Source organism: Lepus europaeus, chromosome 1 (genome assembly GCF_033115175.1).
Source record: "Lepus europaeus isolate LE1 chromosome 1, mLepTim1.pri, whole genome shotgun sequence".
NCBI lineage: Eukaryota > Metazoa > Chordata > Mammalia > Lagomorpha > Leporidae > Lepus > Lepus europaeus.
The window spans coordinates 142,987,172-143,013,464 of NC_084827.1; the positions used below are offsets into that span (position 1 = coordinate 142,987,172).

Sequence of the window (26,293 nt, forward strand, 5' to 3'; positions counted from 1 at the left end):
TCTTCTCAAATTTCTAAATGCTAACTTTCAAATTCTAAATTTCTTCCTTTTGTTTTTAAGCAACCAGCAAAGTGTGGCTGGAGTCTGGAAAACAGTCTCCCCGGACCTGTGGAGGGCCGCCTGTGGCTGCGGACCCACTGCCTCTGACGCGAAGGCTGTCAGCAAGGTGCCCTCCAACACTGGCTCTCACAGTGAGAGCTTTCCCCTCCCAGGGGGTCCCCAGAATTGAGATATATCCGCAAAGAACTGAGAGTAAGCAGGTGCTCATGAAGTGCGTAGAAGACCAGGACATCCCCCTTACCAATCTCTAACCAACAGAAAAAGGAAGAAAAGTCCAGAATAAATACAAGTGTATGCTCTCCTACAACTGTACTCTCAAGCACACTTGAATATTGCATGTTGATTTTCAAAAAAAATTGCAAAATTCTGAAATTCGATAATAACTTCTCCGTTACATTTATCCCTAAAAGGCACTGTTCTTTACCTAGGGTTTTCTAGATGGGATGAAGCTCAAAAAAGGCAACATATTGCATGGCCTTGTGCTGTGGCGGCTCTGAGGGCTATCAGGTCTCTGAAAAGGTGCCCAGGACATGATCCTGTAAGCAAGCTCTTGTAAAGGAGCTAGAAGCAGCACGCTGACCCGTGCTCTTTCCTCACAAACAGTGACTGTCCGAGAAGAGCTGCCTGGTTAAAAGGCCATGAAACATGGGTGGACTTTCCCATAATGGATTTAATAGGCTACAAAAGTTACCAAAATACTGATGGATTTAATAGCAGCAAATATTAGTGCAACTTAACAACTCACCCTACTTACTAGTTCAATATGTATGTCCCCAATTTTTAAAAAAAATAAATAAAAATACTTGGTTACACTTGTCCAAAATAAGCAGTCAAGAGACTTATTTTGGGTTTAACAGTAACTAAAATTCATAATTTATTAAAGACTAAAGTGTAAGTAACAGAATTTGGCAGTGCACGATAGAAAGTGATCTTCAATTAAAAAAAAATGTATTGCAGAGTACAAAAATATAAAAAGAGTCAAAACGTGTGAAAAAATGGATGCACTTGAAAAAGCTCAAATATTTCTACTAGAATAAAATTCTAATTCTATGCATAATAAGTTCTCTGGAATTTATCATAAAACAAACTCATAAAAGCAAAACCGTGGTATCTAAGTAATACAATCTCTGGGGTTGAAGCACCCAGTTTTCAGTTTCGCACAAATATGTACCTGTTAAAGGCTGGTTTTGAGAACTATCATTCAGATGGAACTTGCAACCACTTCTATCAACAGTGAATGGAATGGCAAAAATCCATTGATTAGTAAAAGGTGAGGGCCAATGGGAAGCAGGCTAGAAATGAAAGGCCGCCGATCTGAATTGGAAATGACCTCTGACTGCCTTGAGCCTTCCGTTGAGAGCTCTGAAGCAGACTGCAGTGCTGGGGACATGCAGTTGCAGAAGGGCCCTAAGAACAGAATTCTGTTAAAGCATGTAGAGGGGAGAAACGGATGGCATGGACTCCCACGTGGAGATTGCCTTAGGAAGGAAAACAATGAAGGCCTATCCTCCACTATCACTTCTGAAGGACTCACCAAGTGACATCCCAACTGTTCTGATCTAGCCACTGTAATCACATGCTTCCATGGCACCAGGGTTTCCCCCATTTTGTCTTTTTTGAATTGCATAAAACAGAGCTTGCATTACTCTGTCCTCTGCCCACAACCACCCATCCAAATAAACATACAATTTAAGGAAAAGTACTATGCTGAGTATGCAAAGTTTCAACACAAATCCCTAGCCCCTTCTTTGGTGACTCAATATTTGTAGATGGGCCGGCGCCGTGGCTCACTTGGCTAATCCTCCGCCTGCAGCACCAGCATCCTATATGGGCACCAGGTTCTGGTCCCGGTTGCTCCTCTTCCATTCCAGCTCTCTGCTGTGGTCCAGGAAGGCAGTGGAGGATGGCCCAAGTGCTTGGGCCCCTGCACCGGCATGGGAGAGCAGGAGGAAGCACCTGGCTCCTGGCTTCGGATCAGTGCAGTGCCGACCATAGCGGCCATTTTGGGGGTGAACCAATGGAAGGAAGACCTTTCTCTCTGTCTCTACCTCTCACTGTCTAACTCTACCTGTCAAATAAGTTAAAAAAAAAAAAAAAAGTTGTAGGTTGACAGTTCTAGAATTCCCCCTACTCACTCCTTATCTACTCATCACATATGGAAAAGAATGTGGCTTCCCTAAATGACAAAAATGGTACACAGTCTAGTACACTATTATATTACTATATTGTCAGAGGTTCATATCCTTTGACCAACATATTCAGTGGATTAAGGAATCCTTGAATTATGTCTTTTAGTTTACCAGGTAAAACACAGTATTAGTGAAGGAAGAAGTTAACAGGACAAAAAAGGAAATGTCAGAGGAGCAAATGTCTCACCTGAGGGGTTCGGGAGGAGCTGGGACTGCTGGAGGCCGACGAGACCATGCTCACATTGGGGTTCATGCTCCGCTCTCTCTCGTCCTGGTATATGCGATCTCGCTCCACTTCTGGCAGGTTGAGGAAATTCTGCATGGCCCTCAGGTTCACTAACAGAGACTGAGAGGCTGTCCGAGGGTCTTCTTCCTTACGCAGAATCTCAGACAACAACCCCTGAGGAGATGGGAAGAAAAATAGGCCCAGTCATTTCTGCATGGGGATGCGTGCGGCTTCTGACTTCTGCCCCGCTCCCCCCTTTATTTCTGTGGTGCAACCAGCTGGCCAGTTCCTTAGGGTTCTCCAGCTGAAAGGCTTTGTTGGCATGTGCCTGCCTTCCTGGGCCTTGCCTGGTTTGAGGGCCGTTCTGTTCTGACACTGTATCAGCACTGTTAGCAGCCATGGGTGTACAGAGATGCCAGTGAGCAAGGTAGGCGCTAGGGAAGAATTGTGAAACTGCAATTAGCACCAGGTGCCTCCTACAAGTATTTCAGGAACTGTTAGAACTCTCTCTGCTTGAAACTGGGAGCACTTGGCAGTCCTGTTCAGCTTTACAAATCTGCCAAGTTTGGTAAATTTAGTTCCGACATTTAAACAGCATGGGAGATTTACATCTTTTTTTTTTTTTTTTTTTTTTTTTTTTTTTTAAAGATTGGCTGAATTTTTGTGTGACCGGCCACTGTTTTCAATATAGATGTTTCCTATGGAATGGAAAAAATAAAAAATAAAAAGGACACAAAGCAAATGACAATAGCTTGTGTTAAACCTCTGATAACTTCCCAGGCCACATACAAAATAATTGCCATTGTACACATACTAAAAAGTATCCAAACATTTTCATGAGATGCCCTCATGGGGCAAGCTCGAGACCACCCCCAAAGCATGAAAAAGTAGCCTCCTCAGTGAGGGGCTGCAGCACACCTTAACTAGAGTGTGTACTGAATGCAATGATAGGCTTAGACATTTGCGGAATGTGTGACTCATCCAAATGGAAAGATTTCAATAGGAAATTAATGTTTTTACTATGTGGTCTAATGACAGAGAATTCACAAAGGGAAATGCTGCTAAGTCTAGGGAAACCCTAGTATAGGCACAAGAAGAGGGTTGGAGATCCAAGAAGGAACACTAATATTTTTGACAGATGCACTTCCGTTTCCAGTGTGCGCATTTGTTGGATTATCACATAGAGGCATCATTAAATATTCCCAGCTAATATCCCTTCTCAGAGCAAGAGGAGATCAGAGTTTAGGATTATTCGCTGTGAAGAGCTGAGATATTAATCCTGTGTGTTAGAACAGATGGGGCGACCCCAAATCATGAAAAGTCACTTGTATAAACTGTAGAAATGTGGTACAAATGACAAAGGTATTTCCACTGGGGTGGAAATTAAAGCAACTACTACCCAATTCCTGATACATGGCTTGAATATGAAAAGACACTGGATACAACAAGAATATACCATCTGTGGTTGGTCAGAAATCTGCAGGGTGAGGTAGGCAATGTTTTAAAATAAAGTAATGCATTACAACATAGTGAACCAGAAGCCACTTACTGGAACATGCATCACACAGCAATCAGCGCTCCAAGAAAATAATCACCACTCAAAACACCACATAAGACAACTGACTGTAAAGAACCCACAAACAGTGTGCATCTGACAGTTTTGCAACTTTGGGGTCATGGTATTTTGGTTAGAGAAATCAAAACTAATACTTGGTAGAAATGTATATATAGGGCTGGCATTGTAGCTGGTTAAGCTGCTGCTTGCAACACTGGCATCTGATAGGAGCCTGGGTTCAGGTCCCGGCTGCTTCACTTCAGACCCAGCTCCCTACTAAAGCATCTGGGAAAACACTGGAAGATGGTCCAAGTACTTGGGCCCCTGCTACCTGTGTGGAGACCCTAATGGCTCCTGGATTTGGACTGGCCCAGCCCTGTCCGTTTTGGCCACTTAAGGGAGTGAACCAAAAGATCTCTCTCTCCTCCTCCCACTGCCCCCCAAAACTCCACCTTTCAAATAAATTAAATATATCTTTAAATAAAAGCATGTGTACATAAAGCACTACTGGAGAGCTATGTGTGTGCACATGTGCATGTGTATGGTAAAGGAAAGGGCAAGTGAGGATGCGAAAATACTCTCCTGGTAAAATGATTTAAAGAAAATTCAGATTTCTTGCCATGCTTTTAAAGGTAACAACTGAGAGATTTACCTTCTAGAAAATGTTATACACTATAGATATTGATTTTCTTCTTGAAATTAAAAAATGTCAGTTCTGCCTTAAGTTATCCTACTTTCCACTTGCACTAAGCAAGTGGATTTGTTTTGAAAAATATGAAAATATCTAAATTAATATGTGGAGAGGAGGAAATGGATTTAAAACCTCTGCCAATTTCCAATACCAGTAAGACACTAAGACTGATTTTTTTTTAGGCTTTCTTTAATGGTGAACCTTACAAATAAAGGATGAGTTTGTCTTCTTTTCTCATCTTTCATGCACCCCCATAAATAGCTTCAGTATTTTAATGAATCTCAAATGATTGAAATTTGAAGAAGTTTTAGAATCAACATGGATATATTCTTTGTGATAGTTATGATTATATTCAAGAAATCTCAAAGTGAAATTTGAAAGTTTAGAAACTTATTCTTCCTCCAGGAATCTATTTTCACAACCTAAGAATAAATTATAGCAAAGATCTTTACACAAAATAGTGATACCACAAAAATTATTTGCTCTAAAGGTTTAAAATTATATGCTTGCTCACTCCTAATCAATAAAAAATCATTCAAAGGTATTTTCATTTGTGTCTTGTTTGGGTTTTCTTTTTTTCCCCCACCTTGCACATTTTTTACATTTGGATACCTTATCTGCAAATTAATCCATCCCTAAGGAAAATGAGGACAAAGCATCCTTGAGAATAACTGCTCATCACCATTCTCTCTGAGGCAAAAGACCAATACTACTTGTATTTTAAGGGGCTTTTAGAATATACTGCTGCTTCTGTTTCTTTGCCAACTTGCAGATAAAGTCCTAAACAAACAAGATGGTCAGTGCAACCAGTCTATATTACCTCCAGAGGATAAGAACCAATCCTGTTCCAACGATTTACTCAAGCTCTCATCTAGGTGGCTAAGGTACCAGGCCAGACTCTTTTGACCCCAGACATTTTTAATAACAAGTGGCTACCTCATTGGTACCAGAAATGACGTTTTAGTTGTCTTGTTCAGTCTTTCATTTTGGCTATTTATGTGCTTTTAACAATTTTAAATTGGGGTTTTTAAAGATTAAAGTCTAAATTCTGCAGGCTCAGGTATACAAAGCTTAGATAGTGAGCTGAAAACCATCAGTGGTAAGAAAATACACAGAAAATCTTATGACTACCACAAATCACCCTGTCTAATTAGCAAGGTAAGTAAATGTTTGTCATATTGAAATTGTCTTGAAGAGAACATAAATTAATAATTTATCTCACATAAATATTTCTAAAGCCCTTGCCACTATGTCATCTGGCATTTTAATTATCAACCAGCCAGGCAGGAGGTGTCACTTGGACATTCCCATTATGCAGCCTGAGATATAGAAAATGTGGCATGGCACCTGGGCACCAGGAAGAAAAAAAAAAAGATGTACTTTTATGAATAGAAAGGTCATGAATATTGACAATGTGCAAATGGAGAGAAATTAATAAATTAACTAGGATATTGCTTATTAAACTTTCATATTAGTAATCATATTAAAACACATTGCAAGTATTGAGTAAAGTGGTCATTAAATATTTTCCTCATGGTAAGCAACAGAGCCTTCTCCAGGGAGATATCCTAGCAATTTCCTCCATGTTAGCCAAGGTTATGTAAGACTAGGAAACAAGTCGACTGCAAAGGAGTAGAATGACCATCTACACAAGGTAGAGCAATGCCATCCCAAATAGTTCTTCCATTACAAATCACCGGAACAAGAAGGGAGTCAGGCAGAGAGAACCTCAAATTCACCTTACCACTAGCCTATTAATGGAGGATTTCACAAGCTTCATATAATTTGCAGTACCAGCAAAGAACATATGAGTTTGGCAGAAAATTTATTCAAAGCAAAATAAAGTACAAAATGAGAAATAACATAACACCCTGTAGCTTGCTTGCTAATTTGAGTGTAGGCTATCTCCACACATAAAACAAAGAGTTGGGCTGATTTTTAAAAAGAGAAATTTTTGTCCTTATTTTTTTCTGGTATTTTAAAATAATATCTCTTTGTAACAAATGACATGACTGTGTTTTCCGTTGATGAGCTTTTGATTTCCATACTTCTTCAAAACTTTATACATTTTCTCCCAAATTGTTAGTGTGTGTGATACATGCAGATCAAGAAGTTTGGGAAACATTACCAAGACTCTACAAAATGTACTTCCAAGTAACTGCCTTTGATGGACCTTTAATCCCACAAGAGAGCAGCAGTAAGAGAAGGCACACACATAGCGAGGGCAGGTGTTACTGACATGAAGTCTGAGGCCCTCAGAGACACGTGGGCCCACTGCAGGGCTGACAGCCCCTAATTATCAACCAGATTTCAACAGATATCTTTCCTTCATGCAGCTCAGACCTTTAGAAACTCCCTGAGATAGGATATACCCTCCAGAGATTATCCAGAGAGCCCCTAAATCCAGTACCTACCATTGGTTACCCAGGGAATCCTCAAATTCCACATCCCTGGTTTCAAAGAATGACAAATGTGTCCATTAATTCATTATTATTTATGACTTGATACAAAGCTCACAAAGGCAAAAAACATCAATAACACAAATTCTGCTCCCAAGGAGTATACTATATGGTGGGAGAAAGGTTACTAGTACAATGTACAGGATGACTAGTGTCACAAATGCATGTTAGAACCGGTGCCTGATTCAAAGGAGGGAGAAAGCATTCCCAAATGTAGGACACAGAGAAAACTTTTTCCAAAAAGGTGAGACTTAGCTGGGATTTTAAACCTAAACATAGGCAGTGTATGGGCATGGTGATAATGGTGAGACCAGGCAAAGAAAGAGGGGATGGATTGGGCACTATTAGAACATTTGAAGAAAAAGGAAGAGCACGCCTACTTCAGAATCCAAGGGGGAGTTTCTGTTTCTTTAAAAGCTAAAAAAAAAAAAAAGTGGGGGGAGAAAAAAACAACAGACACTGATAAACTGATAGAAGACATTCTGAAGTGAAAATAATACAGTTCACATTAATACAATTCTGAACTACTGGAGTATACACAAGCTAACCAGCAAACATTACCCCCCAAAATGAAGTGATATTAGATAATCTGTTCAGCCTTTTTGTCACCTGCAACAAATTAGGCTTTCAATATGCAAAACATCTTCCTTCCAGAAAAACAAATGATCATGATTCCATTTAATTGTAATTTAATGAGGCATAATTTATTTTTTAAAGTGATATACACCAGGTGTGTACTGAGGAAAGTGGCCCAGCCAAACCCCAGTGCTTTCCTTTGTAAAAAGCCTCAAACTAGCTGGAGACCGCTTTCATTTCTGTAAATTATGTTTCAGTTTGTGGCAGTTGGAGTGGAAGGTAGAAAGGGTAACTTGAAATGTTCACCTATTTATTACAAGCTGTATTAAACATACAGCTTGAAAGTCACTCAATCCAAAAACTACTCATTTATCATATAAAGTGTTATGTTCCAATCTAAATAAATGTAGATATTAGAATGTTATATAAACTTCAAATACTTGCAATGCTAAAAGTAAAACCATGTAGTTAGCACTTACTTAGAAACATGTAGACTATTTGAGAAAAAAACAACCCTATCCTCATCAGGTATTTTAATTATTAATTCTAAGATGTGTGAATAAATTATATAAGCTAAGTAATGACAATCCTATTCAGAAATCAAGCTATGTCTCTTTAAAGATGTATGATTCAAAAATATATTACATAATGAGCCTGAGAATATATTTACTTCATAACTGCATATTGCTTTAAACAGTGTTATAAGCCAATCAGCAACATTAAAAACTACATATAATGCCATTTTACTGATTAAAATTACAGAAGGTCAGAAGTGAAAAGGGAGTTGGCACTCACCTGGGCCAACCTCCACTCTGGGCCAAGGGACATGACCTGCCTATCACTTCTCATGAAACTCAAAAAGAGAAAGGAAAGACAAGACAGCTCCCTCCAAAATCTTCCTCACCCCGCACACTGTCGCCATCCCTTTGGCCTGATTATTTGTCAGCTTCCATTTTCACACACTTTTGGAATGCCTGTGTCCACACGACAAGAGAGCAGAAGACTCATACCCTCTTAAGAAAGTCAGGTAACAGCAAATCCCTCGCCCAATCACACAGAGCTAACTATTCCATTTCAGAGGTTAATTTAGAGGTACGTGGCAGCAGAGATCAGTGGTTAGGCTGTACAAAGTCCTGGAATCCTCCCATCTGAAAGCTGACCTAACAAAATCATTTATCTCCTAATCTCTATTGTCGTTTCCTTCTACTTGTTCCTAAGAGACATTTTCCCCCTCTGTTAACAAACATAAGCAGGTTTCCCTGTCCCCATATTCATAATCTATAACTCCCTACAAATGTGACTGTCACATTCATTTGGGTAAAGCTAAAAATACTCACCCCACCCCCACCCCCCAGAGCACTGCTTAGCCAGGAAGACAGAATACCCAGTCTGATTTGAATAAAAGGTAAACAGGGCACAACAATGACAATTTGATTTTTATTATTAAAAATGATGTGTTAAATCCTCAAAGAAAATGTCATGATTGCATTAGTTTAATAAAACCTTTTATTACAATATTTCTTTATTAAGAGTCAGCCTATGCATGTGGCATTTTTGTAGGAGAGGGTGGATAGAATTGAGCATCTAAAGGGAATTGATGTACTCTGCAAATATAAATGCATATATTAAAAAGTAGCATTTGCAGACAAACATCACTGCACACAGATAGTCTTCAAAGCACTATAAGACTAAATATATATAAGTATATACACTGCAGCTGGAAACATTTTCTCTTTCCTTTGAAGCAAAAAGGCACTAGCTCTATCTCACACTTATAACATTTATCAACCTTTTCATTGTGCTACTATAAAAACCGTACTTCCTTCCATCATATAATGTTAAACTCCTTAAGAGCAGAAACCATAATTTTTTGCCTAGTGGTTAGTTCGTGATATACAAGAATCTGGGCTGCATATTCTTCACATTTCTGAGGGTGGGAGTCCTATCTTTGTGGCACAGCCAGTGGCAGCCCTTACAAGCTACATATTGAAAGTCTGAGTCACATTGTATTCAAGAAAACAGGATAACTGAAACTGAACTTTTGGGTTATGCAAACCCCACTTTAGAACAAATACTCCATATACTCAGTTAATTTATTAAATGAAACACTTGTCTCACAAAAGCTTTTCTTTCTAGTGCACAGTAAAACCTCACTTATATCACCTGTACAGAAAACAGTAAGCACATAACATAAAGTAAATGGGTACAACAGAACATTTGTGAAGCCAAAACATTCTGTGCCCTCTTCAAAACCCTGCCCAAGCCACCCTCAATCATATAACAGAGGCACTTAGCCAAAACCCAACTCCTGGCAACTTTACTATTTTTTTCCCTTAATTATCCATTCTATGCAATGATAGGTGTGACTAGACAAACAGCTCCATCTCATTTTTTCTCCTCGTCATCTTTAGAAAGTCTTAGGTACTGGAATAGGAAGTATACACAATCTAAGTTGAAATTTTCTAAACACACTACTACCACAAAGTGAAAGCAAACAGAGAACTGAACAGGTTCCCTTTGGAAACAGTTCACCAGTGGTGTTCTCAGCTCTGGGCATATTCCTGGTTTCTACTCACACCTCAAGTACCTGGCACCATGACTATTTCATTCACAAAGTTCTGGGCCCTGGATATTCCTGGTTTCCAGGAGTGTTCTGTGAAACAACTGTTGGCAACCTGCCCCCAAAATTTACTAGCTTTGGCTACTTTGTCAAAACATTGGCAAAAAATTGTATTTTCCAAAAACAAAACAAAACAAGAAATACATTTATTGGATATTTATATCTCCAATGTATCAGACGCCTTTAGATGTTCAGTAAAGCAGACTATTAACACGTGAGTTGCTCCCGTCCTGAAAGAGTTATAAACATTGTTCTTTCCTGATGAAAGATTTCTGTGCTCACTTCAGTCACTTCCAGGGTCAAAAGAATCTATTCCCACCTAGCACACGGGAGACACCACAGAATGTATTACACCACAATAGGATTACTGGTTTGAAAGGCTGCTTATTTCTTGTAACTCCTTAAAGAAGGGACTGTGTCTTTCCTCTTTCATTCTATGATGGCAAAAATCATTGAGAATGAAGCAGATATGAGCATGAGTTCTGAAGTCAGAACTCGATGTTGAGCTCTTACTGGACAAGGGTCAGCTAATCTCCTTATGGCACCATTTCCTGACGTGCAAAGTTGAGATAATTCTGCATCCCTCACAGGGCTCCCCAGAACCTGGTGACAGGGTATGACACATACTAAGACTTCAGTAAATGTTAGACTTCACGTGACAGCTACCACAGTCTCTAAGGACAAGAAATATTTGTTCAAGTGCTTGGATCCGGGCCACCAAATGGGGAGATCTAGACTGAGTTCCTGGCTCAGGACTTCAGCCTGGCTCGGCCCTGGCTATTGCTGGCATTTGGGGATTCAACAAGTGAATGAAATCTCTCTCTCTTTGTCTTTCTTATCATTCTGCCTTTTGGTTACATAAAAGCAAACTTTAAATACCTTTTTTAAAACTGTTGAATGAATACACAATACATCAAAATATTTCAAAATTATTTTAAATTTGAAACTTCCGATATTCAAAGCACTTAAGTTATATTTTGTTAAATATCTTGCCATACAAAAGCAGAGATATAAACATTAACTTTTAGGAAGTAAGGCAATCAAATTATTTGGGTTATAGGAGAATATAAAGAAAAATCTAATAAATTATACAAAGTTAAATGACCATATAGATATTACTAAATATGACTATATTAAGACGGTCATTTTATTTAAAACAAGTTTCCTTCCCTAAATAAACTTTGTAATCATTTAAAAGAAGCCTTAATCTGTATTACTGCTTAAATACAGGTCATAATTATTAGTGGATCAAAAATTCAAACTGCAATTAACTTTTGTATAACTATTTGGCATTAAGAGGTTGGAAACTGCCAGAGTGCTTCATGCATGCTATGAATATTGTTTCATGAGATTTTTTTCTTCCATGAGGTTTTGCTTTAGAAATACACAGAGATGAGGCCGGCGCCGTGGCTCAACAGGCTAATCCTCCGCCTTGCGGTGCCGGCACACCAGGTTCTAGTCCCGGTCAGGGCACCGGTCCTGTCCCGGTTGCCCCTCTTCCAGGCCAGCTCTCTGCTGTGGCCAGGGAGTGCAGTGGAGGATGGCCCAAGTGCTTGGGTCCTGCACCCCATGGGAGACCAGGAGAAGCACCTGGCTCCTGCCATCGGAACAGCGCAGTGCGCCGGCCGCAGCGCGCTACCGCGGCGGCCATTGGAGGGTGAACCAACGGCAAAAGGAAGACCTTTCTCTCTGTCTCTCTCTCACTGTCCACTCTGCCTGTCAAAAATAAAAAAAAATAAAAAAAATAAAAAAATAAGAAATACACAGAGATGTATAAATGGTATCGAGCTACAGATAGACATACATGTATACACGCATGTATGCACCATCCCTTATGTTAAAATGTATTTGTTATGAGTACTGCAGTCACAGAAGTTTGGATGTAATTACTGTAGACTGTATTGATCATTTTAGGCACAAAACTTGTAGGTAGAATGAAAATCACCTAGTAATTTCAAGCTTATATAATTTTCTCACAGAGTTTCTAGCCTTTAAGCTTAATTCATTTATTTGAACAAACATGCACTTAACTCCAGGTCAAATGGTTATCATTTCCAGGAGTGGGGAACTTTTCTTCTCCTAAGGGTTATTTGGATATTTATAACATCATCCATGGGCCATACAAAACTATCAACTCAAAAATTAACCTGTTATACTTCATCGAATTAAAAATAAATAAAAAATAAGTATATACATACATAATAAAATCTAGGGGCTGGCACTGCAGTGTATGTAGCAGGTAAGGAAACGCCTGTGATGCTGGCCTGCCATACAGGCACCAGTTTGAGTTCCAGCTGCTTCACTTCCAATCCAGCCCCCTGCTAATGGCCTGGGAAAAGGAGCAGAAGATGGCCCAAGTGTTTGGGCTCCTACACCCATGTGGGAGACCCGGATGAATTCTTGGCTCCTGGCTTCAGCCTAACACAATGCTGGTCATTGCAGCCATCTAAAGAAGTGAACCAGCAGATAGAATCTCTCTCTCTCTCTCTCTCTCTCTCTCTCTCTCTCTCTCTGCCTCTCCCTCTCTCTGTGTAACTCTGACTGTCAAAATAAATGAATAAATCTTAAAAAATAAAATAAAATAAAATAAAATCCACTCTGTTGCTTACAAAAAACAAACAAAAAACCTGCTATAGATTCACTGAGTTTTGAGTTCTGCCTCAGTCTGCCTTGGCAGGGTCAGACCAAATGATCTCATGTGCCTTATATGGTGTGAAGCCAGAACATTCCCTACCCCTGAAACCAATAGATATAGGGAACACTACTTCTATGTACATTTTTTATTGCTTTAAGTAAGCAATAAAGAAAAGCATGGTATTTGAGGCTACTGTTTCCTTGCATTTTTCTTATTAATTTATTTATGTGAAGGGCAAGACAGAGAGAGAGAGAGAGCGTGCTCTTATCCACTGATTCATTCACCAAATCCAAGAATGGCTCCAGACTGAGCTGATAACAAAGCCAGGAGCCAGGAACTCAATCTAGGTCATCCATGTGGGTGGAACGAGCCCACTTACTTCAGCCATCACCAGTGCCTCCCAGATTGGCATTGGCAGGAAGCTGGAGTCAGGAGCTGGAGCTAGGTATTAAATCCAGGCACTTTTCCAGGGGAACAAAGACATCTTAACTGGAGTCTTAACTGCTAGGCCAAGTGCCATACCTTCCTTGTATTTCTTTCATAAAATTTATACTTTGATCATAAAATATCACTCAGGATTTGGGGAGACTAGTTAAATAATACAATCATAAACTTTCATAATAAAACTGCAGGTCTCTACAGTGATATATGCACCAGATGAAAGAACGTACTTACGGAGTATAAAGACCTCCTAAGTGTGTGAAATAAGTAGATCATTTGTTATTCAAGAAGGATGAAAACAGCTTCTAAAACCACCACAAATGGATGTCTTCTTTTAGTAAAATTGGAGAAACTTGATTTTTCTAATGAGTCCAGTAACATTTATTTGTTTATTTATTTGAAAGTCAGAGTTACAGAGAAAGAGGGATAGACAGAGAGAGACAGAGATCTTCCATTCACCGGTTCATTCCTTAGATGGCTGCAATAGTCGGGGCTGGGCCAGACTGAAGCCAGGAGCTTCATCTAGGTCTCCCATGTGGATAGCAGGGGCCAAGAATTTGGGCCATCTTCTGCTGTTTTTCCCAGGCAATAAGCAGGGAGCCAGATGGAAAGTGGAGCAGCCAGGATATGAACCAGTGCTCATATGGGATGCTGGGGCTGCAGGCAGGGGCTTTACCTGCTACACTACAGTGCTACCTCCTCAGTAACCAATTCTTAAGGACTTTGCACACTACCCAGAAATGACAGGAAGAGAAACAGGATGCCAGCATGTCTGTTTCCTCGAATCCTTGGTATGGTTTGTGAATAAGTGAGAGAGAAGTCTTCCCATTCTCTTATATATGCAAGTTACTATTTCAGGTAAATTCAGAAATGGGACGAAGAACTGTGTATCTTTGACAGCTATGGAATCAACATTCTCTTTACAAAGTCACCATGTCCCTCACATCTGTTAACGTTAGCCCTTGTCCTAATCAACCCATGTTTTTTGGCTGACATTGCCCCAAAGATGCTATTCAACACTAGACAGGAGGAGCAAAAGTAGCTAAAGTGAGTCGGCTACCTGGAGGACCACCCTCAAGCCACCACCTAATAACTTGGAGATGCTGCTCTCTTGGGAGATATTAATATTATTACAATCTTTAAATCTATGAATTCAAGTCAGTGATTCTGAAATGAAAGACTGTTTATTTGATGAAGCAAGCAGGACCATCTCTTCCCACTTTATTAATTTAATGTTCTGAAATCAAAAGAGGGTATATTATTTACTTCAAAACTCAATAACATGTTCATGCCTGATCTGCAGCATTTCATATTTACAGCCCATCTTCCAGTGGGTGGACTTCCTCTTTCTCACAGGTTTCCTTGTCATTTTATAACCAGTTCACTGGAGCATGGAGTCCAGACCCCCAGATCTCCATTATGTTCTATTCCTCTACAACCTACAGAGTGCGTGTATCTCTATTGGATACTGAGAAATAATGGTGACTAAGACCAGATGTCGGCTGACAAAGAATTGTGAATATCTTGCAGGTCAAGCTTCCTACGAATATAAACTGCATGTGTAATTAAATTGTGCCTATCTTTGGCTAACAATATATATAAATCACACAAAGCAGTTTCTTCCCCCCCCCCCAAAAAAAAAAAAAAAAACTGCCTTGCAACACACCACAGCTCAGACTCCAAAATATTTTGGTTGCCAAGATTTTCATTTTGTTGCTGCACATCTTTTCCTGACCATGCCATGTCAAAATACAACATTTAAAAAGTCAGATATTTTAACCTTAATAATCTAGGGCATGCACATACTATAAACACTGTGTCAATAAAGCTAAAAGCAAAATCCATGTCATTTCACACAAAGACGTTTACATTTCTAGCAGCTGACCTTACTGCCAACTTTCCCGATACATCATTCAATCTAATTTTCCAATCCGTTGAAAACATTCTCCAGTTGCTGAGTGACTTCATAAATTGTATTTATGACCCTTGTCTTAAGTTTCCTCAAATGATGTGGCTTTGATGAGTAAACAGTCGTGTGTGTGTGTGTGTGCGCGCACAAAGTCTCATATAAAAAATAAAAAGTACTCAAATGAGGACAGGCCAACCAAATTAGTTCCCGAGGGGATTTTTAAAACCCCGTTCTCTGTCAGGTAAGCCCAGTACACATGGCTTTCTCAGGCAAGGCCTTTGAAGGAAAGTTACAAAACTCTGTGGCTTGTCTACTGAACAGAAGAAGGAGCAAGGTACCAAATCAGAGACCCTCGGTTACGAAAGAACAGCAAATTGTGCAAACTACATTTGTGCTTCTAATGAAAACATGTTTCTTCAAATTGACTTGGCAGAATTCCCTGAGACATAAAATTAATCTAAACTTTCTGAGTTATGGTATGATCTTCTACAAGAAAAAAAAAATAAAACCATAGTACATCACAATGAATGTGGTGGAAACCTCGTTTTCAATGATACCGATTCTTACTGCAGATTCCTTGAGTGAAGGTGTTTCCCACCTCTAGGACCACATCATACCTAGCTCCCCCGCTCTGGCACTCCAGCACTCCCATTCACACGAGGCAGGGCATCCATTCCACTGGATTTAGCCCACTTTGGATCAAAGCTTCCTCTACTTCATTTAACAGATTTGCTCAGATGGAAGGTCTCAGAGGAGAAACAATGTTAGTAAATGGGGGATTTCTGAACATGAATATGTAGGTCATCGGATTTTTAAATAAATTAGAGAATAGTTTATCTATTAAGAAAGAGTCACTGTACATATTTTATGAAATCATGCTTATTATAGGTCAATGGACATCAGCAATATTAAGTCTTTTAAAATAATGTCATAAATCTTTTCATACTAGCCTAAGCCTCTGATTGATTTTTTTGAAGTCCATAAAGTAAGAAGAAGCAAGAGAAAGATTAAGGTTAAGATTCCTGATGAGACTGTCAAAAATGCAAAGATGTAATCATAGCAAATAGCCAAGCAACTTATTTCAGGTCCACAGGCCTACTATGTGAAAGTGTGACAACACTAAAGTAAATTCAGGATATAAGTAAGGAAGAACAAATTTTAAAAAGAAAAAAGAAAGAAAACTAACAGAACACTGGTCCTAATGTTTCCTGAAATTATTATTGTTACTGAAATCATCTGGAAAATTGCAAGAGTACTTGAGACAGGTAAGGCCAAGGAGCAAAACTACTCTGAAACTTATCTAATCACAAAATCCACCATTCATATTTTGTAAGGATGATTTTAATTCAAGTCACATTTGGTAGAATTTAGAGCTGGCGTACAATGCCAGCATCACATTTGGGCACCAGTTCAAGACCCAGCTGTTCCACTTCTGATTCAGCTCCTTGCTAATGTGCCAGGGAAAGCAGCATAAAATGGCCCAAATCCTTGGGCCTCTGTACCCACATGGGAGACCCACATGTAGTTCCAGGTTTCTGGCTGCAGCCTGGCTCAGCCCTAGCGGTTGTGGCCATTTGGGTAATAAACCAGCAGATGATATCTGTCTCTCTCTATCTCTCTCTCTCTCTCTTTCTCCCCCTCTGTAACTGCCTTTCAAGTAAATAAATAAAACTTAAAAGACAATTCATAGAATCTGTTGTCTCAAATCCAATGTCTATCTCATTCTCTTTTATATTTTATATTCATACTCTCTCCCCTCTCCTTCCACATAATTCATCTGTAAAATATCAATACAAATTCATTAAACTGTAACACTGTAGAAGGCTCAGGTAGGGGCCAGTGCTGTGGTGCAGTGGGTTAACGCCCTGGCCTGAAACACCAGCATCCCATATGGGTGCCGGTTCTAGTCCCAGCTGCTCCTCTTCCAATCCAGCTCTCTGCTATTGCCTGGGAAAGCAATGGAAGATGGCCCAAGTCCTTGGGCCCCTGCATCCACATGGGAAACCCGGAAGAAGCTTCTGGATCCTGGCTTCGGATTGGCCCAGTTCCGGCCATTGCGGTCATCTGGGGAGTGAACCATTGAATGGAGAACCCCCCCCCCGACTTTCCTCTCTCTGTGTAACTCTGACTTTCAAATAAATCTTTAAAAAACAAAAAACACCTTTCCTTATGAGAGAATTTTTAAAAAAAAAAGATGGCTCAGATATAAAATAACAATAGTGATAACATTTTCAAAAGAAACTAGCAGACAAAAAATTCTCAACTAGTCCATAATATATTTTTGATTTGTGAACTAGTAGAGAAAAAGTTCTACACTAGCCCCATAATAGTATTTTCATTTGTGAATGGAACAGGCATACAACTGAAGATGTGTTTTATTTAAACTACTACACCATGGTGTGACCTAATTAGGCTAGCAGTGGCATGGATTGGGGGATAAAAAGCAGATCATGAAATAAAGATTCCCAAGCAAAAGACTTATTAAGGAAGTGCTTCGAAGGGAAATTGGTGAGGGAGTAAGAGAGGCAGGCCAGTGAACAGAAGAAATCCAAGGAGCGAGCCTCAACCCTATCCTGCAGAGAGCTCTGGAGTGCAAGTTAAGCTACAGAGTGGCCTCTTCCAAATGAGGCAAGGAACCTAAGCTCCCAGTCTCTTGTCCCTTGATATCTTGATATCTGTCCCTTGATATCAGACAGTGATTAAGCATTTCCAGCTCCTTGACGGTCTGAGCAAATCAGAACTCAGTAGCCCCACAACAGCGTGTTAAAGGAGAGCCCAGTGGCAGACCCAGGGTTCTAGAAACAGCACAGAGGATGGATGGTGGAACACCGAACACACAGCAGAAAGGTGATCTGTCTCAGACTCCTCTGGCATACTGACCCGAGACCACAGTAAAAGGGCTTAGAGATGTATCATGGGATTGCCTGGATATTAACGAACAGTTCAAAAAGCAACTTACTACTTTCACCTTGCTGTTCTCATGGGGTTCCACGTGCCACAAAACATCTATAGATGCATAAAAAGCAAGACTAACCTTTTCTTTCAAGTCACTAGTAAAGAGGAGTAATGGGGCCGGTGACGTGGCCCAGCTAGCTAAGCTTCTGCCTGTGATGTCAGCATCTCTTAATGAAATGCAGGCTCAAGTTCTGGTTGCTCGGCTCCCGATCCAGCTCCCTGCTAACAGCCTGGGAAGGCAGAGAGAGATGGCTCAATTACTTGGTCTCCTGAGTCCCACGTGGGAGACCTGGATGGAGTTACAGGTTCCTGTCTTGGGTCTGACACAGCCCAGGCCATTGGGGCTATCTGAGCTGAAGAGTGAAACATCAGATGGAAGATTCTCTCTCTGTCTCCTGCTCTCTCTGTCACTCTCTCCCCCATATAAATAATACATCTTTAAGAAAAAAAAAAAAAAGGGGAGAGTGATGGTACTAGGAATATAAATAAATATAGATATAAAAAGGCCCAGTGATCTTCATGGTGGCACAGATAGCATGTAAAACACATACATCCTGTGCCTCAAACTGCACTAGTCTCACACCCATACTGGAGATCCGTATCCTGGTATTACAAAGACCTCAGAGGTACTGCTGAATCCCTTTGCTAAAGCATGTGGCTCAGGTTTAGACAGTATATGTTTGTTAGCAAATCAAGAGAGATATTTAAAGGGAAATGTAATACAAAAAATAACCTAAAATTGGCAAAAGGTCATCTATCTTTAGCTCCAACCAAAGCCAGGGCCTTGTCATGAATGATGAGGAAGGGCATCACTTCACAGATGCATTTCAAATTTTTTTAAAAAATCAAAACATAATGAAAACAAGCTCTTAGAAACATAGCTCTATTCTTTATTATCTCAAATGATACAACCATAATAGATCAGTCATGCAAGGTAATTAGTAGATTTTTTTTTTTGGAGTACTAGAATTTTTAAATGCTTCTTATTGTGAATTTGAGTTTTGTATCTGGAAATCTTAAATGTGAAAAACTAGGTAGATATAGTTGGGTTTTGTTTTGGTTTTTGTTTTATACACACACACACACACACACAGAAACCAGCTTTGTTGGAATAAATCTAGGAGCACAAACTATAGGATGATAAGATGACAAACTATATCTAATTTCTTTTAATTAGATCTAATTGCTTTTAATTAAACTTGATGATAAATGAGTAATAGAGATAATGATCTATTTCTGGAAAACATTCAATGGACTGAGGATATCCTACATATGTACACAGTAAGGCAACTTATTTCATTATTTATTTATTATTTAAATTAAACTTATTTTCTATCCAAAACTTAATCATCCTTCTATATAATTATCTATATTGTTAATTTTTATCTATTCATAATAGCTTGCAAATTATTATATCACCTATAAATATCTGATTCCACTCAAAAAAGCCTGAACATTTGGAAAATCCATGGTTGGTTTCATGGGGCATAGTACACCATATTTTCCACTTAGCAATGCTGCTGGTAAAACCAGCTGCCAGTCTTGCTGTTAGTGACTACAGTACATACAGCAAAAACAATCTGCCTGCTGACCTTCTGCTTAAGTTCAAACTATGTCATTCTGTCAATACCATCTACCTTGATTAGGTTGGGCTTTATACACAACAGGTTATGATCCCAGAGGGATGAAAAGCTTTCCCAAATTAAAAGCAGAATTTTAAAAGGAAATACTCATACATTCCTACGCAGTTTCCATTTGATATCCTCAAGGCTGGCCCATGAACTCAAGTGCATGTTGATTGAAAGTGAATGTTTCTTACTGGGTGTAGCCATCTTACAAATTTAATGGCAGGAGGAAAATAATAAAATGTGTTCCATGCTTCAATTAGACGTTTTACAACTTGGCACTTCAAAAATGGCAATGCCAAAGAAAAATCATTAATCCACAAAAAGAGACAACAAAGATTGTGCAGGAGAAGTCAGCCCTCCAGGAGTCCAGGGCCTTGGCAGAGCACACCCTCTCACAATATGATCAGTCTTGTGTCTTGCCTCATTGTCAGTATTCTCTCATGCCTCATGCTATTTGGATAAAATGTACACTGTGTTTGTTTCTAAAATCTAAAGTAACACAACCATGCTTTCAATTTTATCCTTAGCCAAAGGAGCCGTATATACAACCAGGCAATAAAATGTTGGCTACCCATGAAATGCCTATTCATGCACATGAATGACAGATGAAAGAACACACACACACACGCACACACACAAAGCTGCAAAATGCAGTCAAAGAATGCATCCTTCGAGTTTACATTTTACAGTACTATGCAACAGACTCGCTCAAAAGGACCAGAGCCTTTCGGAACCCCAGCCTAGACAACTACGGACACACAAATGCTGCCTGAGCACTCTGAGTGACAAGAGAAAAGTGGGAGATGATATGTGTAATATGTGCAGGTCTCTGAATCTCTGCACTCATTTTGAGTGATGTAAACAGACTCTGTCAATAACAGATTGCATACATCAGCTAGGAGTCAAGGGAGCAAGAGATTTCACTCCTCTTGGTCTCCTGCCATACCTAATATGTCAGCACCAAACCTCAAACAATCCCACTGGGTTTCTTCCCTGTTTCCAATCCTGCAGTCCCAGCATTGCTGAAGACTGTTACCAAACCACAACCGTTGGTTCCACTGTTACCTCATGCTGTTTAAATGCAAATGAGGCCTCAAACTACACAGAGAATCCTCTTATCTCAAATGGACTCCTGGTTACATTCAAGCTGTCCACCACCTCTAGCCTCTCTCTCAACATCAAATTGTGTGAAAAGTAGCCTGCTTCTGTATCTTCAACAGTTAACCACAGTTCCTACCATTTGCACAAAAACTTACTCAAAAATTTGCCAAAGACCTCCCAACCAATTGCCAATTTTCATGAGCTGGGTTCTCCCATGTTCTCATGACATAGAAGACTCCCTTTCCTAGACTTCTTAGCATTCCACACATGAACAAGTAAGTACTGGAAAGTCTCTTGTCAGGTCCTCCATATGCTCACTCTTTAGTAATGTCCTCAGTAGCTCCCTCTCATTCCATCTCCACCTGCCCCATCTCTCCTGGCCTTTCTCCAGTCTCCATTCCAGTGCCGGTAACGGTGGGGTTGGGATGGAGATGTTTTCTCCCCTTTCCATCCACTGACTTAAAATCCTAAACTCCAGGAAAAATTTCTAAACTCTCATTCTAGCCCTGACAACCCTTCTTAGTACCAAGCTCTTATTTTTTCAGGGAACTTCACACATCTTCACTTACGAAATCTGCCAGCATTTCAATGTCAGAATGACCCAATCCGGGATAATCACTTTCACCTGACTGCCACCATGCTGTCTTCCCTGATTCTCTTAATAATTACACCTTTATTCTCAGTCACTAGATTCATACCTTGGCATTCTCGTTACATCATCCCAATTTACCCACTCACTCACCTACTGCCAAGTTTAATTCCACAATGCTTAATTTTATGCTCCATTGCCATCAGTCTAGTTCAAAACTTCCACAGTTCAGCTGGGTTTTTAACACAGCCTCCTAAATGATATACATAGTCTTTTTCTACCATGAGAGTCAAAAGAAATTTTTTTCCCAAGGTCTAATTCTGATTATTGGCTCATAGCCCATCCCTACAAAAGTTTCAACAGTTTCCAGTGCCTATTAGGGTTCAAAGTTCTTAGCATGGCTCTCAAGACCTTTATTGATCTGTGCTCCCCCTTCCATCTTTAAGTTGTAGTATCTAACTTTATTATAACTATTCCCACATTTTTTACTCAATGTATTATTTATGAATTCCCCTTGCCTAAGATACACCCCTCTTTTCCATCTTTGCCTGTTAAATTGTATCTAACTTCAAGATCTAACTCTCTGGAAAACTAATAGTCTAGTTGGGGACTTACACATTGGCTCAGCCATGATCTTTTTCATCTTTGCATCTGCACAGAACTTAAGCACCCCACTCAGCATTTACTAGGGTGGCTAAACTTAAACTTACTGCCCATTTGAAGACTTACCAGGTTCAGTTTCCTGAAGGCATTCCTCATCTCCAGCTCATCACAAACCACAGCCACACCATTTCTTATAGTCTCTTATGCTATGCATCTTACTTCACATTTTATTGTAATACTCTGGTAACATTCTTTTACTACTAGATTGTTAGTCCCCTGAGGATAGCTTTACATTTCCATATTAGTGATTCTCAAAGGGTGGCCCCCAAACCAATGCTATCAACATCACCCTGGATCTTATTGGAAATGCAAATGTGTGGGTCCACCCCAGATTCACTGAATCAAAAAAACTGTGTTTGTACAACCCTGGGATGATTTTGGTGCACACTCAAGTATTAAAACCTCTGGGGGAGGGTTGTGGGTGGGAGGGAAGTTTTGGGAGGGGGAAGCCATTGTAACCCATGAGCTGTACTTTGGAAATTCATATTCATTAAATAAAAGTTTAAAAAAAAAAAAAAAACCTCTGGTAGAAAGATTTCTGGGGAAAAAACAAAACAAACAAAAAAACCTCTGGTAGAACTAATCTTACATACAAGAAGTCCTCAATAAAACTAGATGTACCTGAATAAATGATTGACTTTTTAAAGATTTATTTATTTATTTGAAAGTCAGAGTTACATGGAGAGAGGGAGAGGCAGAGAGAAAGAGATCTTCCATGTGCTGATTCACTCTCCAGATGGCTACAACAGCTGGGGCTGGGCCAGGCCAAAGCCAGGAGCCAATAGCTTCCTCTAGGTCTCCCATGTTTATGTCAGGGGCCCAAACACTAGGGTCATCTTCCACTGCTTTTCCTAAGCTATTAGCATGGAGCTAGATTGGAAGTGGAGCAATCAGGACACAAGCTGAAGCCCATATGGGATGCCAGCATCTCAGGCAATGGCTTTACCTGTTATGCCATAATATTACATGGGTATTTAATTCTCCCAAAACATTAAAAATAAGAGTAAACCACCCATTATTGCATTTATCAATATCTTAAATCTAACTTGTACCTTTTAAAGAGCATATAGAAATTGTTGTATATAGTTATCCTCCTTTTATAGAGTTCAAAAATGCAGTAAAAAAGGTAGTTAGGTATGCTTAAATAGTTTTACAACCAGTTTTCTAAAAGAAGAGGACAATAATAAGAAAAATCAGGATCATGTCATATCCAGGGAAAAACAGAGAGGGTGAAGGAAAGGCACATATATAGACTCAAGTCATTGGTAACATTTTGGATCCTGAGTTGGGGAGCAAGTTATTGACATTAATTAATTAATGGACTAATAGTGACAGTATTCCATGGACTAATAATATTAATCAAATCCTGTGTGTTCTGAAACCCACACAATTTTTTAAAGACATTAAGAGAAAGAATGAAGACACATGACAATGCTATCTCTATTATCATTCTTAACCCCCAGCTATGATGTTCACTGTTAACTATACCTGTGTGCGGTTGAATGCCACTCTTGCAAAGACAGCTTGGGACACGCTGGCCCTCTTCAGCTCATCTCTGACTTGCTGGTAGATATCTGGAGAGACTTCCACAGAAGAGTTGGTTGGCTCTGGCTTAACTGCTCTGGGAATGGGCGGATGATTCAAGAACTGCTGGTTGATGGCTTGAGGATGCTGGTGAGCCAGGAGCCGACTAACGGCAATCTGTTGGTTTATCAGGTGGGCCATGGCGATTTGTTGCCTGACAAGTTGTGGGCTGAGCTGAGGAGAAAGAAGACCAGGGCTCATGATGGGCTGTAATGCGGGCACTTGGTTTCGGATTGGAGTACTGTGATGGATTTGGCTATGAGGAGACTGTTCGTTGGTTTTCCCCAGGGATGCCAGCTGGTTCATATTTGGTAAATGCATTGGACGCTGGCCCAGAACACAATAGTCTGAAAGGTTTTCTCGTTCCACTCTTTCCACTGTTAAGAGATAAAAATTATAATTCATCATTATTCTCATTGTTATAATTTATTGCCAATATAGGTAGTCGTGAATGATCATATTTTTGGCATATTAATGATATAAACTTTTTTCATACAAAGCTGGAAGCCCCAGAGTAAACTTGAGTTATTGTTTCCTGCAAAGTGCTACAAAAATAGTTTTTCATAGAAGAAATGAAGGTAAAAAAATCTTCTCTTCAATTTTCCTAAATTCTTAAAAGTAAGCCTTTCACTGACTAGCCGACATGGAAGTCACTAAACATCACAAACTCTAAGCACCATCTCTTAGAAAGGCACAACCATTCTTATCCTCTGCAGTTGTGGTTGATGGCATCATTCAGGGTTGACAAGGACAACATCTTCTTCCAAGTGAACTGCTATCTACTATTAAAAGTCCCACAAAATTAAAAGTCACCATCATACCCCTAAAGAGATGTTCATAGAGAATCTCTAACATAGAGCATATACATTTATCTACTCATTAGCTATCTTTTTCTACAGGAATGTTTCTTTAAGAAATTTTGATATTTTAATGATGGTAAAGAATACTAAGCTAGGAATAGAAGAACTCACAAATTAATATCATTAAACAAGGGTTTCTTCCTCTCCAGGCTATCTACTGAATACACTTTCACTGGACTTTACTAAAGATTTTTCCTTATCTGAGTCTTTATTATTTTATTATCTGAGACAAAATTTGGTTTGGAGAAAACACATTCGGTTGGAATAACTACATCATTACTAGTTTCAAATGTATACTTTAACAAGGACTACAGATATACTTTAACAAGATCTATGTATGAAAGCAAAAATTCCACATATACATAGTAATCATATCTTCTAATTGCAAATCTCGGGTATGATTATGCAAGAATCGATTAAAGATAACTTTGAAAGTGTTATTTTGGGTGGTTACATACTGGAAATCAAAAGTATTCACCTACAGAACAAATGTTAAAATGACTGCCCTGATTATGCAAACGGTGCTTGTATCCTAGAGTGCAGTTTACACTGACAAAATCATATGTGTACCAAAAAAATACTGTCTCAAAAACTTTAGGGGGAAAATCATGTGTTTGGGGAAAACACAAAACACATTTGGTGACAGAAACAGTAGTACCAAATCATTTGTGAAGAATTTGAATAAAAGCAATTTATAAGTTGTGAAGGTAGAAAGAAATATTTATAATTAGTATTTCATGTAACATGTGGTTTAAAAAATACATGAAGAAGTAAAATAACACATTTGAATGGAATAGATATTTGACCATTTTATTCCATGCATCTAGGAAGTGTTATATATATATATATATATATATATATATATATATATTCAAAACTTCTCCAAGGGAAAGTATATGAACATCCCTATCCTGGGGTTATATTGTATTTAATATGTACAACATTTTTCCTACTCTTTGGAAAACCGATTTCTGCTTCATTTTCCTACGGACTCCCAAATAAGTCAAAAGTTTACTTCAAACTTCTTTAAGGCTTCAATTTACAACTTAATCCATTCAGTATAATTCATTTAGTTTATATGTCACTTTTTTTTCATAAGGTTCAAGGTAAACAAATTATTTTAATCTTATCCTTTAAAGGCTAACATTTTACCCCCTCTCTGTATTAATTAAACTTTAAAGTACACAGTCTTAAAAACAAACCACGCAAATGGTTAAGAGCCTTCAGATAAGGTAATTTAAGACAGTTTCCATAGGGCAGGAATTCCTATTGTGATGTCCTGATTAAAAGAACATGTGAGGACACCATGGTCAGCCCCTGGAGGAGACATGGCCGCTGTGGGTAGAAGTGCTTGGGCCTCAGGTAAACATTGGTTCCCTTTTGTTTGTTTTTAATTTAGCCAAAGGAAAGATTAATTTAAATATTAAATTATATTTTCAGATACTTAATAAGCAAAAGTTGTCTCCATTTCTTTTTCTATTTAAAAAGCATAGAGCCATCCTTTGGCAGTATGCATTCTTTGAGGAAAAGCTAATTTTCTAAAATTTGCATA

The 26,293-nt window shown here is 39.1% G+C and overlaps 1 protein-coding gene across 2 annotated transcripts in view; it reads right to left on the minus strand.

The window, feature by feature from the left end:
* SATB2 (SATB homeobox 2) overlaps positions 1-26,293 on the minus strand; it is a 194,674-nt gene that overhangs the window by 62,893 nt on the left and 105,488 nt on the right. For both annotated transcript variants that reach the window (XR_009865797.1, XM_062189594.1), the window contains 2 exons: positions 23,786-24,258; positions 2,437-2,649 (listed from right to left, as the gene is read on the minus strand). Coding sequence is in view for 1 of the 2 variants with exons in the window: in XM_062189594.1 (XP_062045578.1) it covers positions 2,437-2,649; positions 23,786-24,258 (686 nt within the window). In the remaining variant the exon portion in view is untranslated. The remainder of the gene's footprint in view (positions 1-2,436; positions 2,650-23,785; positions 24,259-26,293) is intronic.